This window comes from Miniopterus natalensis, chromosome 2 (assembly GCF_054644295.1).
Source record: "Miniopterus natalensis isolate mMinNat1 chromosome 2, mMinNat1.hap1, whole genome shotgun sequence".
Lineage (NCBI taxonomy): Eukaryota > Metazoa > Chordata > Mammalia > Chiroptera > Miniopteridae > Miniopterus > Miniopterus natalensis.
The window spans coordinates 12,672,182-12,685,328 of NC_142082.1; the positions used below are offsets into that span (position 1 = coordinate 12,672,182).

General features: G+C 42.5%; 1 protein-coding gene across 1 annotated transcript in view; it reads left to right on the forward strand.

Annotated features, from left to right (window-relative positions):
- The window catches only part of SGCZ (sarcoglycan zeta), a 176,643-nt gene extending 163,588 nt beyond the window's left edge, over nucleotides 1–13,055 (forward strand). The window contains exons 5-7 of the mRNA XM_087813731.1: nucleotides 41–113; nucleotides 4,571–4,694; nucleotides 12,867–13,055. Of these exons, the coding sequence (XP_087669857.1) occupies nucleotides 41–113; nucleotides 4,571–4,694; nucleotides 12,867–13,055 (386 nt within the window). The remainder of the gene's footprint in view (nucleotides 1–40; nucleotides 114–4,570; nucleotides 4,695–12,866) is intronic.
- The last annotated feature ends 92 nt before the right edge of the window (nucleotides 13,056–13,147 follow it).

Below are 13,147 nucleotides of genomic sequence, written 5' to 3' on the forward strand. Positions count from 1 at the left end.
CGTCCCCTTGCTTACACTGACGGGTCCGTGTCGCCCGCAGGCACCGAAGGCGCCGTGTTCGGACACTCTGTGGAGACGCCTCACATCCGAGCAGAGCCGTCCCAAGACCTCAGGTAGGTCCCGGCCCGCCCCCTGCGCACTGTTTCCATCACCGTGACCCTCCTTGACACAAAGAACTCACGCAGAAAATGCGCTACCTACCTGCATGAAGAATTGACACTTTCTGCTCATGGTAAATAGTCAAGTATTGGATGAAGGACAAGAAAATGTGTTTTATTCTAAAAATAGCTTTCTGTATTTTACCCCCAAGCATAAGCTTTTAGTATATTATTATAATTATACGGCTAACTCAATAATAAAGAAGGGAAAATCTAATGATGTTTTGCAATGGTTACAATATTCTATTTTTAAGATGCTTTGTGATTTTATTTATTAGGTAACTGAGCCTCGGAGAGATTAACTGGATTTGAAATTTAAAGTAAAAGTCATGTAGAACCTGTGAGCTTCTTAACTCAAATCCTACGTTTAGTTCTTCCATTAGGTTGATGTCACTTTTGAGCATAGTAATTAAATGTCAGTGACTTTATGCCTCAGTCTCCAGGATTTCTTCTTGGAAGTAACATCCATTATTTTAAGGTCTGCAGTCACACTTTCAACATCAGTAAAGCTTTTCTATTATCCTGAAATTCCTAATATCCTAGAAACACTCACCTTCTAGTAAAGGCCTGGGGAAAATTTTATAAAATGGTCAACGAGGTACTTTAATTCACAATCAGCAAACCATTTTGATAAGCTGATAGGTCTAGTAATATATGATGCCTACTTTTATTTCTTTTTCTTTTTGTTAATTTTATCTCAATCTGTCTTATGTGGTTTTGAATAGATGATATCATAGTCATATGCCTACCTAATTTCAAAGCTTTTTAGAAGGCCTGAATGTGCTTAAATGCAAAGATTACCCTCTCATTGTTAGACTGCGTGGAGTTTAGCACTTGACCTTTAGATAGAGGTGCAGAGCAAAGTTTGCATACCACTTGTGGAGAAATATCTTTTTTTCCCCTATTTAGCATGTGATAAACCTAGAGACAATGACCAGCTCTAGGTAAGTAATGTGAGCACATATATGTAAATGTATGTATATAAGTAATTACAGATACTGATATAGATGATTCAGATATAATATATGCATCTATAAATGATCACAATGAATTCATGCTATTCACAACAGTGTCAATTTGAACTTTTAGGTCTTCATATATATCACAGTCCTGTTATGACTTTTTGCCCACAAAATACTTATTTGCTTATGCTAGTCAGGCAAGCATGTAAAAATAATTTGCAAACTTACTTTCATTTTTATGTTCATAGAAAATATTTGACTACCACAACTTGATCATTTAAAATAGAATTATGAAATCTCCCAAACATTCTAATAAGGTTTTACTGCATATTCTTTAACTGCACACTTTCCATAATTAATTTTAAGTTACTGGTATAATATTATTCTTCTGAATATTGGATACTATTTAAAACAAAGTGCTACTTTTAATAAAACATATTATTCCCTAATGGGCACTACATTTAACTTTATCAAGGTTAACAAAGCATACAATTGAGCCCGTTTAATTCAAAGTCTTAATCATGTCAAAACTTGAAAGATTTAGCAACACTATAAAAATTTTATCAGTTGTTATGTACCTTTTGATAATATATATATGTTATATATATACTTATAATATAGAAGGTGTCTGCTGAAGTCACAAAATTAGCTGCACAAGAAATCGAAATATTCCTCTTGTACAACTTAATTGATATGTTTGGCCTCCATTACACTGATTATCTGAAACTAAGTCCTAGTCTGTTCAGTTCCCTTCTTTCCCTGGGGTTGCACCATTGTATCAAGGTGTTTATACTGTTCCAAAGCATTTGGGGGTGACACTTGGTCATTGGTAGCCTCGTGATTTAAGTTTGCATTTGCCAAAAGCATCTCATTCTCTACCCCACTTAGGCTTCATTCGCCACATGCCACTCCTCCGAACCCCTTTGAGAATCTTTTGGCTCCTCGTCCTCAGTTATCCTGAGACACCCCTACTCTTCTCAGACCTCTAACACCCAAAGAATAAAGGTCTGACAACCTAGGGCTTGGCCTCAGGCAGACAACACAGCGGCCGACCCACTGAAGACCAATTCTATTGATTTCCCTCCAAACCTTTTCTGTCCTGTGAATCAAGAAAATAGGTCTCTAGTGGATTGGAACAAACAATACATTCTCACTGATTTTGGTTTTCTTCTGATGTTTATGTGCTGGATCATTCTCAACACATTAAATGGCTAGCATTTTTTTAAAGCTCAAAATATCTATTAGATTCAGAAACTCTGCTCTATCATCCACCATTTGTGGCAAAGGATCAGTGCATGGGAATGGGAATGGGAGTGGGAATGGGAATGGGAGTGGGAGTGAGAGTGGGAGCAGGAGTGGGAGTGGGAGTGGGAGTGGGAGTGGGAATGGGAAAGGGGAGGCAGAAGCAAAGAAATGGGACTGGAGAGAAAATTCCACTAATGCTTCCAATTATTATTCCACCATGTACTGATGTCCATAATTCTTTTAAGAAATTTCTTACAAATCTTGTAAGAAAACACTATACTTGTCAATTTAGAGACAGTAAAACTGAGGCTTATGGCTGCTGGCTAACTTTCCTGAACCCAGGTCCAGCCAGCTCTCACCCTTTACCGCCCCTCAGCCAGTTAGCAAAGCACTCTATTCTCTGGCTATGGTGGCGATGGATACCTGCATATCATGAGAAAAATATGATTAAATAAATATGAGAATGGAAAAACTCAGGAGCCCTGAAATCCTTAATATATTTTAATGCTCTAATCCCAAATGTCAAACATGGTAGAAATGTGGTACAAAAATGTACATATTTAATGTGGATATTTTACTGTTAAATATAGGAGTCAGAACCCCAACCCCTTATCCTCAGAAACAAACTAAATCATATCAATTATTTGATAAAGTAACTGTGCTTTTCCTCCCACTTTATAAAGTCACTGAGTTGCGTTGCCATGAATGTCAGATTCATAACCTGTTTTATAGATAATTACCAAATGGAAATAGTAGTGGTCACAGATACACTACTCAAGGTGGTGTAGATTTGGAGGTATATCTGGGGAAATTAATTAAAAATATACATTTTAACATTCAGATTTTGAAATTTAGATACTGTGTTCAAGTATAAGGATTATGAATGAAAAAATTATGAGTGGCTTTTTTAAGTTTCCAAATATTCTGTGAAAATGTGCTTTATTTATAAAAACAACAGCAAAATACAGAGATTTCTTTAAAGTATTTGTATTCAAAACATGACACACATGGATTTTAGGACGATGTCCATGAGGCCCCTAGAGATGAAAGTTTCAAAGTTGGTTTTGTGAACAGGGGAAAAAAAGAAAACAAAGCAGAACATTTGAACGTGTCCAAATCACTTTTTGCTAAATGCTGGTTTGTGTGCTTCAACATCACTTCCAACTTCACTGCTGAGGGAGCTGATCAAACTGTTTAATGTGGTTCTCTCTGCAAAACAGCTCTGGATCCACGGCCTCGGAGTAAACTAGTTGCTCTGAGTGATGGTGAATGCGAGCCTGGCGCGACTGGGCCTGAACTCCTGTGGCCAAGAAAGCCCAGGCCCTTGCAGCCCAGAGCAGAGCACTCCCCAAAAAGACCGATGCAGGGATGCAGCCTCTTCTCACCCCCGCGCTTCTTACGACCGCATTCTATCTTCTGTTTTCTGCCTTCTTTGGCTCTTTTCTCTAGTTTTACACTTCAAGATCATTTTGAAACTGCCTCCCACTGCCTTTTTTGGCAGGCACAACTGTCTTAAACACTTCTTTTCTGAAACATGATGTAGTCAAACTTGAATCACATTTGTGCTTGTGTATCACCCCTCGTTTAAGTTTTCTTCCTCAGACTAATGTCATTTATTCTGTGGAACATTTTCCTCGTCCAGTGGAAGTCAGTGGATGGAGGAACTACCTTATTTCTTCATTTTAATTAATTTCTGGAAGTGTAAGGAGGATTTTGAAAATTGTCAAGCTTACACAGTTTTTACTACGCATGCTTGGCAGTTCACAATATTCATGATTTCCATGAAAGCTCTCATCTTCACAAGATACTGACTCTTTCCTTGAGGGATAAATGCCCAATTTCCTGAAATTTACTTATTTAAATTTACTTATTTAAACTCCATCATTAATATTGATAATGTATAAAAGATTTAAACAAGTAAACTTATCATGACCTGCTTTTCATGTGCATTGTGAATGGAAACAATATAAGACACTTATTTTACAAATAAGAGTAAATAATTGATGCCAACAGTTTTATAACAAGACAAAAAATAAATAATCAAAAATCATTTTTAACCTCACTTTGGGTTGTTGTTTTTTAATAATGGCAGATTTTTATTTATGCTTACCTGCTTCTTTGTTTTTAGCTGACTAATGTTATCTTTTAGTCCATCATATCTTTTTTTAATTTTTACTATTAGAGATTCATTTGTTTTTCCTTTAGACTTGAATCACCAACCAGGTCCTTGATAATGGAAGCTCCTCGAGGGGTCCAGGTGCGTGCAGCTGCAGGAGACTTCAAGGCCACCTGCAGGAAGGAGCTCCATTTGCAGTCTACAGAGGGGGAGGTGAGTTCCCAGGGGTGGACAGTGGCTCTTTACTGGTAAGAGTCCTTCTTCTCAAAGTACGTGCATGCAGTTCCAGGTGAGACATAGAGAACTGCTTCATAAGAGAGTTTAAATGATGAACATACATATATTTTTTAAATCTTAGATTTTGTTTTGTTTTTGTTTTTTTAATTTATCTTGATTGTTGAAAGTATTTCAGGTGTCCCATTTCCCCCCCCAATTGACCCCCTCCGTGTCGCTCCCACCCCCTCTCCAGGCCTTCACCCCATTATTAACTGTGTCCATGGGTTATGCATATATGCATATAACTTCTTTGGTTAATCTCAGCCCACCCTCCACCCCCCTTTCACTCTTCCCTCTGAAATATGATCGTCTGTTACATGCATCAATGTCTCTGGATCTATTTAGTTCAGCAGATTGTTTTGTTCATTAGCTTCTTCTTGAAGAAGACCCTTCAACTTTTCCTATAGTGCTGGTCTGGTGGTGATGAACTCCTTTAGCTTTTTCTTATCTGTGAAGCTCTTTATCTGACCTTCAATTCTAAATGATAGCTTTGCTGAGTAGAGCAATCTTGGTTGTAGTTCCATGTTTTTCATTGTTTTGAATATTTCTTGCCCCTCCCTTCTGCCCTGCAAAGTTTCAGTGGAGAAATCAGCTGACAGTCATATGGGCGCTCCCTTGTAGGTAACTAATTGCTTTTCTCTTGCTGCTTTTAAGATTCTCTCTTTGTCTTTAACCTTTGGCATTTTAATATGGTGTGTCTTGCTGTGGGCCTCTTTGGGTTCCTCTTATTTGGGACCCTCTTTGCTTCCTGGACTTTTAAGTCGATTTCTTTACCCAGGTAGGGGAAGTTTTCTGTAATTATTTTTTCAAATAGGTTTTCAATTTCTTGGTCTGTTTTTTCCCCTTCTTGCACCCCAATAAGATGAATTTGGGCCTCTTGAAGTTGTCCCAGAGGCTCCTTACACTATCTTCATATTTCTGGATTCTTTTTTCTTTTTGCTCTTCTGGTTGGGTGTTTTTGTTTCCTCATGTTCCAAATTGCTGATTTGATTCTTAGCGTCCTCTACTCTACTGTTGATTTCCTGTAAATTATTCTTCATTGCAGTTCCTGTAGCCTTCATTTCAAATTGGTGCTTTATTATATCATCGATTTTCTCAGTTATTTCCCTAATAGTCTGCTTAAACATCCTTATAAACAAAATTCTGAACTCTGTATCTGCTAGCTTGCTTGGATCTATTTCATTTAGTTCCTCTTCTAGAGATTTCTTCTGTTCTTTCCTTTGTGACATGTTTCTTTGCCTCCCCATTTTGGCTGCTTCCAGGTGTTTGTTTCTATGTATCAGGTAGAGCTGCTGTGTCTCCTAGAATTGGTAGAGTGGCTTTGTGTAGTAGGTGTCCTATAGGGTCCAGTGGCTCAGCCTCCCCAGTCACCTGAGCTGGGCCTTCTAGGTGCTCCCCTGTGTGCTCTGACCTGTTGTAGTTGAGCTTTGGTTGCTGTTGGCATCACTGGGAGGAATTGACCCCCAGGCCAATCAGCTGTGAGGACCAGCTGCAACTACAGCCAGAGAGCTGCTGGGCTGGAGACACCCCCATGGAGCAGGATTTACTTCAGTGGGGCTTTGGTGTTCACCAAGTGCGCCCCTTGAGTGTGTCACTCGTGGATGTGGTAGGGTTGTAATCTAGTGTGGTCGAGCCTGACCACCAGGTGCACTGTCTCTGGGGCCTCCGGGGAGGTGCAAAGTCAGCCTGTGCCAGTGCCTTGCCCAGGGCCACCCAGCATGAGCTACACAGCAAACTGTAGTTGGCTGCTACTTGTGCTGGGCTTGGAGGTGCCCAGGAGAGGCCAAGCTATGAGCCAATGCAGCTGCCGCTAGTGCCAGGCCTGGGGCCACTTATCAAGCCGTATGGGGCCCGCTGCTGCTTGTTTGAGAGATTTTAGGAAAGTCCTAAGCATGAGGCTCGAGAGGCCACGTGCACAGAAAAGCCCATGGAAATGGCCTGGATGAGCTGCAGGTGGGGAGGGCGGGGCCTCCGGGAATCACGGGGCGGGGCCAGAGGTGGGAGTCAGGTGCTGGCGACTCAAACATGGCGCCTGCCTGCCGGCTGTGTGCGGGGAGGACTCGCCACAGGAGCCATGGCCTCCGCCAGCCCTTCTGCCCGGGAGGAAGCCGCCCTCCGCCTCTCGCCCGGATCTCAGGCAGGTTAGTTCCTCCCGAGTGTCCCGGGTCCTTTCAGGCTGCTCCCGGCGCTGGGCTCAGAGGGAGCGTCCGAGTGAGTCCGCGCCGGGCCCTTTAGAGGAGCTGCTGGGGCTCCCGCAGCCTCCGCGACCCTCAGGGACAGTCCCCGCTGGTTTCACAGCCGGGAGTTGTGGGGACGTCTCTTCCCGGCCTGGAGCCCTGGGCTGGGGGCCTGCCGTGGGGCTGGGACCCCTCCCTCCTCCGGGAAACCCCCACCGCCGCCGAGATTCCCTCCCGGGTTTACCCCCCCCACCGGGTGTGGGCCCTCCGCCGTGTCCCTGTGATTCAGCCCCGACCCGCCCGCGTCTGCGCCCCTCCTCCCGGTCTAGATGCTTCTTCAGGTCCCTGGTTGTGGGGCTTCTGTGCAGCCGGATCTCGGGAGGCTCTGAGTGAGGTGGTTCTGTGTCTTAGTTGTGATTTTGATGTGGCCGCGGCAGGCGGCGGGCGCCGCTGTTCCCTACGCCGCCATCTTGTTTCTGTAAAATGATGACATTAATACTTGCTCTTGAACATGAAATTTGGCAAGTCTAATGTTATTTTCTTAAGTCAGAGCTCTATTTATTCTCTTTGAAAGATATTCACTCAATGTTGAATGGGGCATCTAAATTCCTGTAGTTTCAAAATTGGCACATAAACATAATATCAAGATAATATAAATTTAATATTTTTTAAATTCCGTTTTGGTCTTGAAAACCTTCTTGCAGAAAGTACTCTGGGTGTTTGTGTCTATAGAAATAGTGCGTATACTTTTTTAAAAGGAAAACAAAACCAACGTTTATTTCCTGTTTAGCCCTATTGCTCCTTCCTGGATGTGGGGATGCTCGTTAATAGCGTGTCCCGTGCGCCTTATTCCCCCAAGAAACGCCTCCCAGCAGCCGTCACTCCGAGGCCCCCGCTGCGTCCCTGCCTCTGAGGAGCCTCCGGCCCGTCCTCCACTCGCTCTCCGCTGCGCGGACGCCCCTCGCTCCTCTGCCTTACCTGCTTATACCCTGGGATTGCTGGGTCTGCAGCTCACGTGTTTGTCAGTTCTGCAAACTAGCCGGCAGGTGTTACCTCTCCCCGTTTTCTCTGCGGCTTTTTTCTGTAGCTCTGAAGAAAGGCCAGGACTTTTCCTTGTTTTGTTCTCCAGAGCCCTTAGCCTCTCTTTCTACTTTCTATTTCTTTGTCTCCCGGTGCCTCACTCTGCTCATTTATTCAGATCTACATGCCCAGGTTCCTCTTCAGTATTTTTATCTCATTTTTAATCCCTACACTGAGCTTTTAATTTTAGTAATTATGTTGTTCATTCCTAGGATTCTCATTTCTTGTTCTTTTCAAATCTGTCTGGACATCTTTGTAGATGCTTTTTTGTTTGCTTGCTTGTTTTTAATTCTACCTTAATTATTTCAAAGCCTTATACATAATACATATTCTATTCCGTATATTTCTGCTGCAATTCCCAAAGTCCTTGAAGGGCTAAATCTGTTGTATTGCTGTTTATACCAATTAATTCCCTTAGCATTTTCTTCCTTTGTGTGCTTATTTGTTCTTTATTATGAGCTTACAAAGTTTAAATTGAGAAGAAAAAGAATGGGAGGCTGATTTAAGTGATGTCCCAGAGCACTTTATACCTCTTCAGATGTAAAGATGAGAGCGTAAATTAATGGAATCAAAGGGAGACATTCCTTTTTCACTTTTATGCCATTATCTCAGTTGTTGATTCAAGATAAAGTTGAATTATAGATTTTGCTTCATTTTTATAAACAAAGTCATTGTCGGAACCACTTTAGGATCTTATTACAACTTACGTTATCTAGAGATATGCTTTAGAATATTTTTAAAGTACATCCATATTATCTTTTAGGGTTTCTTTCCCCTACTATCATAGACTACAATACTTTGTCTTCCACAAGACAGAACTCGAAGTATCTCACATTCTTTTTAAAGAGTTGCTTTTATCATGCTAATCAGCTCATTCAAATGATTCACAGTGAATCATCCCCTAAGAAATATCGGTGGTTATTAATCTTTGTTCTGTTCTTACTCACACACCGCTTTCCTGATGTCCTTTTATTCAAAATACCAGCAGATTCCTTGGATTCAGTTACAGGTTGTCATTTAGTTGTGAATTGAGTATTATGCTATAAAGAAATCATCTCCAGAGGTTTTCAGTTGTAGATATTTTTATATTAATAAAACAAAGATGTAGAAAAGAACAGCACTTTACATTAGAATAAATAACATGTGTGAAATGATATAAAATCTTTCTCTTTGCTTCATTGACTATGTCACAGAAAGGCAGACTGATCATTTACTAAACAATATACAAAGATGTCAAGTCTACCTTTGGATAGTTTTTAAACTAGTTAAAATCACAGCAGGCATAACATTGAGGTAACCAAAATAATGGACAAAATGTATAAGAATGAAATTGTGTACAAAATCAGCTCTGCAGAAGATGCAGTTATTTCCGACATAGTGTTGCAAAGAATTTCAAATTCAGCTCTAAAGACAACATGAATCATAACTCTAAGGACACTGGTAGTATTACAATAGTATATGCAAAGCAACAATGTAATTACATATTACAAGATCACAGAGGAAGGAGAACACAATTTTTATTTTGCAAATTGACTAAGATTTTTCCTGCAGTGATAACTCTGATTTCAACAGGTAAGAGTGGGATAAATGAATTCTTAGTGGAGAGAACACAATGGGCCATGAGTTAAAACCTCAGAGGTGTAATTTTGAGTACTAGGAAGAGTTTCAAAACAAATGGATTACATGGTTTATAGGACATTATAGAATAGAAATATCAATTTTAGAAGTTGGAAAGTGAACAGTATTATAGTAGTAACTGCCTTAGTAGACAGAAAGAGATATGAGCAAGTGCATCCGTGCTGCAGGAGCCTAGAGAAGCTGAGCAATGTTGGGTTGGAAAGAATCAATATATATCACCCCTTTTACCTCATGACTTATTTTCCATCTCGAGCCAAGAAAATATTTTCTCTTTTCAAAGGCCCTGTTCATTTTAATTTATCAATTAATAAAATCCACCTCCCTTGTGGGGGTGAGGGTACATTTTGGATATCAGAAGTTTATGGGATTAAGTGTTGTCGTATAGCTAAATATTGTCTAGAGTAGCCCCTAAAAGTATAGGAGAGCTGGAGGGCCACACAGCATGAGGTTCAAGGCTAGCTCCGTCGATAAGGTCTCTACACCTGTGCTTGCTTTCCAAGGCTGCCACCTGCTTGCCCTGCCGGTATAAAAAGTCACTCTCTGCCGTCATTCCCTCAGGCTACACCAATAGAAAGACAATTCGTTTTAAACTATAAAAGCCAGTGATGCAGCTCGGTGTCAGCAAGCCTCTGTGAAGTACCAGGGTTAACCAGTAACACTTACTTCGGTGCTTATTAATAAATGAACCATTCACAATATCTTATAGTCATTTGATCAATCCAACATAAGCCTGTTGATCCACATGTTCTTTAGATTTCCATGTTTCAGTTTATCATCTAGGTCTCAAAGTTTGTTGGGCAAAACACCAGCACCTAATAATTCTTCAGAGAACTCACCTTCAAGTAATAGACCTAAAGCCCACAGTCCCAGAGCTTGCCCCTGTAATATTGTTGCAGCTTAAGAATATCCGCTGTCTGCAAGCATGCTAGCTCCTAAAAATAAGTGAAGAAAGGGGCATGAGCTCTGCAAGCCCAGTTCCTCTCTCAAACTCAGGCAGTAAGAGCAGACTTCTCTCCTCCCCTATGGAGAAATGAGCCCAGAGTGTGTAACAATGTGCTACAGTCGCTGATGTCCCTCTGAAAGAAATGAGGCCCAGCACCTCTACCAAAACATGCACTGTCATTTTCTTTTGCTGGTGTTGCATACTTCTAACTTTTACATCAGCAAAACAAATCTTTTTAAAATAATTAAAAGAGAAGGCTTTTTTTCTCTCTTTACTTTCCTCTTATTTAACCAGAGTAATGATGCTGTCTTAGCTTTGACTACTATTGGTAAATATAATCATTCACTTATTTTATAATCTATTCATTTATTCAACAACTGTATAATGTGGACGCTACAGACAGGATCAAACACTATGGGATTATAAAAATATTCAGGTGTGATTCTACCTTCAAGGAAATAATTTAGTAGGAAAAGTAACATAAATATAACTAAAATAACATATTAGCATCAACAAAATAAAAGATTAATAACAAAGTGCTACAGGAGAACCCAATAAGTAGTCTTTCCATCTTGGAGCACCAGGGAAGGTCTACGGAGGATTAAAACACATGAGCAGGACTTTGTTCTGTGGAGGGCAGAGGGTGACATTTGTACCCAAGAGTGGAGACACGGCCAAGGTGAAGGAAGGACGTTATTTCACACGCGTGTACTGCCACAATTCTATGAGCTGTTCCATAACTGTGAACTACAGGCAGATTCTCTTACTTTGAGTAAGAGAAGCACAGTAAATGAATACAATAAATGTTAAGAAGGGATGGCTATTATCAAGAAATGTAAAACTGTCAAGGAGAAATTAATGATGGATGTGTTATTTTAGTAAGGTGGCTAGGAAATTCCTTTCTGAGAGGGTGACCATAGAGCAGACATTTGAACAAACGTCATTACATCCGATCTAAAATATACATGTCCATAATATATGAATCCTTTCTCTGGCTCATTTGAAAAGACAGTCACTGTGTTTCAAATTTTTTAAAAAATTAAAGAGGCTAATAGTGGGAATCTCCCACCTCTGTTCTCCAACCACCCAGTTAATATCTACCCCCACTTGTATATGTCTGCAGAAAAGTACTTCAGGCAAAAGAAATAGGGAATAAAAATGCCCTGAGGTCAGAGTTCTTTTGCTATATTAGAGAAAATGTAAGAGCTGGAGCAAGAAGAATGGTAGGAAATGATGTTAGAGAGATAGGCCAGATCATGTAGGGCTTGTGGGTCATGGGAAGTAATCAAGGTTCATGGTAAGTAAGTGTGGTGGAGGTCATCAGGGAATTTTCAGCACTGGGGTGCGGTGATTTGGTTTGCATTTCTTAGAAGTTTCCTCTAGCACTATGTAAAATAGACTGAGAACTGCGATGGCAGCTGGGTGGGCCAGTCAGGTGGCTATTTCAAGAGTCCTAGTAAGAAATGAATCAAGCTTCGGGAAGGACACATCGGTAGGAATGGTGTATCCTCCGGTTCTCCTGTCAATTTAAAGATGTCCTTGGGCAGTAATTTATTCATCACAATAGAATGAAAGACAAGCTAGAGATTTTTCTTTGCTCGTTCAAGTTCAGGCTTCGTTTTTTCTTTTTTTAGAACTTTCCCCATGCATGCCAGAACCAGGCGTCACTGTCCCTGAAAGTGCTCAGTTGAGGGTTTGCAACACGGGAAGTAACCTTCCCATGAGCAGATACAGCAGAGTAGGTGTTGGGCACAAGTCCTGTGTCACGGGTACTTCCAACCAGAGTCTCTCTAACAATCACCTGCTGTCAGTCCTGCCGATTGTCTACTTAGTGTATCTTTTAGACAGTCTGCCGACACGATCCTGTATTTCTAAAATACTACGCCAGAGTAATTGTTGAAACTGATGTCCGGTCTCTTCAGTTGTGCCATCTCCATGAAGACCCTCTGCTGCCCCCGTGCGCACGGGGCAGGTGTGGGCGCCTCGGGGGTCCGTGGCTGCAGAGACCGGAGCTCTTTGCATGATGGAGAAGTTAGACCGAGAAAGTGTCCAAATCGCTCAGCGCCTGTGGCGTCCGCACAGGCGGGCGGGCTCCTAAGCCGACTGCACGGCCCCCTTTCCCACGGAGACCCCCAGAGGCGCCGGTCGGGGTGGGGGGGCTGCGGCGCGGGGCGGAGCCGCGGGGGCCTGCCCGCAGCCTCTCCTCGGCCTCGCGGTAGAGCCCCGGGGGCGGGGCCGCCGAGGTGAATTAAAACGCAGTTTCCCCCGTAGATCTTTTTGGACGCGGACACCATCCGGCTGGGCAACGTGCCGACGGGCTCGGCGCCGGCGCCGCGCGGCTCCGCGGGCGCCCCGGGCGTGTTCGAGGTGTGCGTGTGCCCCAGCGGCAGGCTCTACCTGGCGCCCGCGGCCCCGGGCTCCGCCTGCCAGGCCAGCAGCGGCGCCTGCCCCTGGAGCTGAGCCCGCCCCGGCCTCCGCCGTCTGTCGGCTCCGGCCCCGCGCCCCCCCCCCCCCCCCGCGGTCGGGGCGGGGCCTCCCCGGGGCGGGGCGCA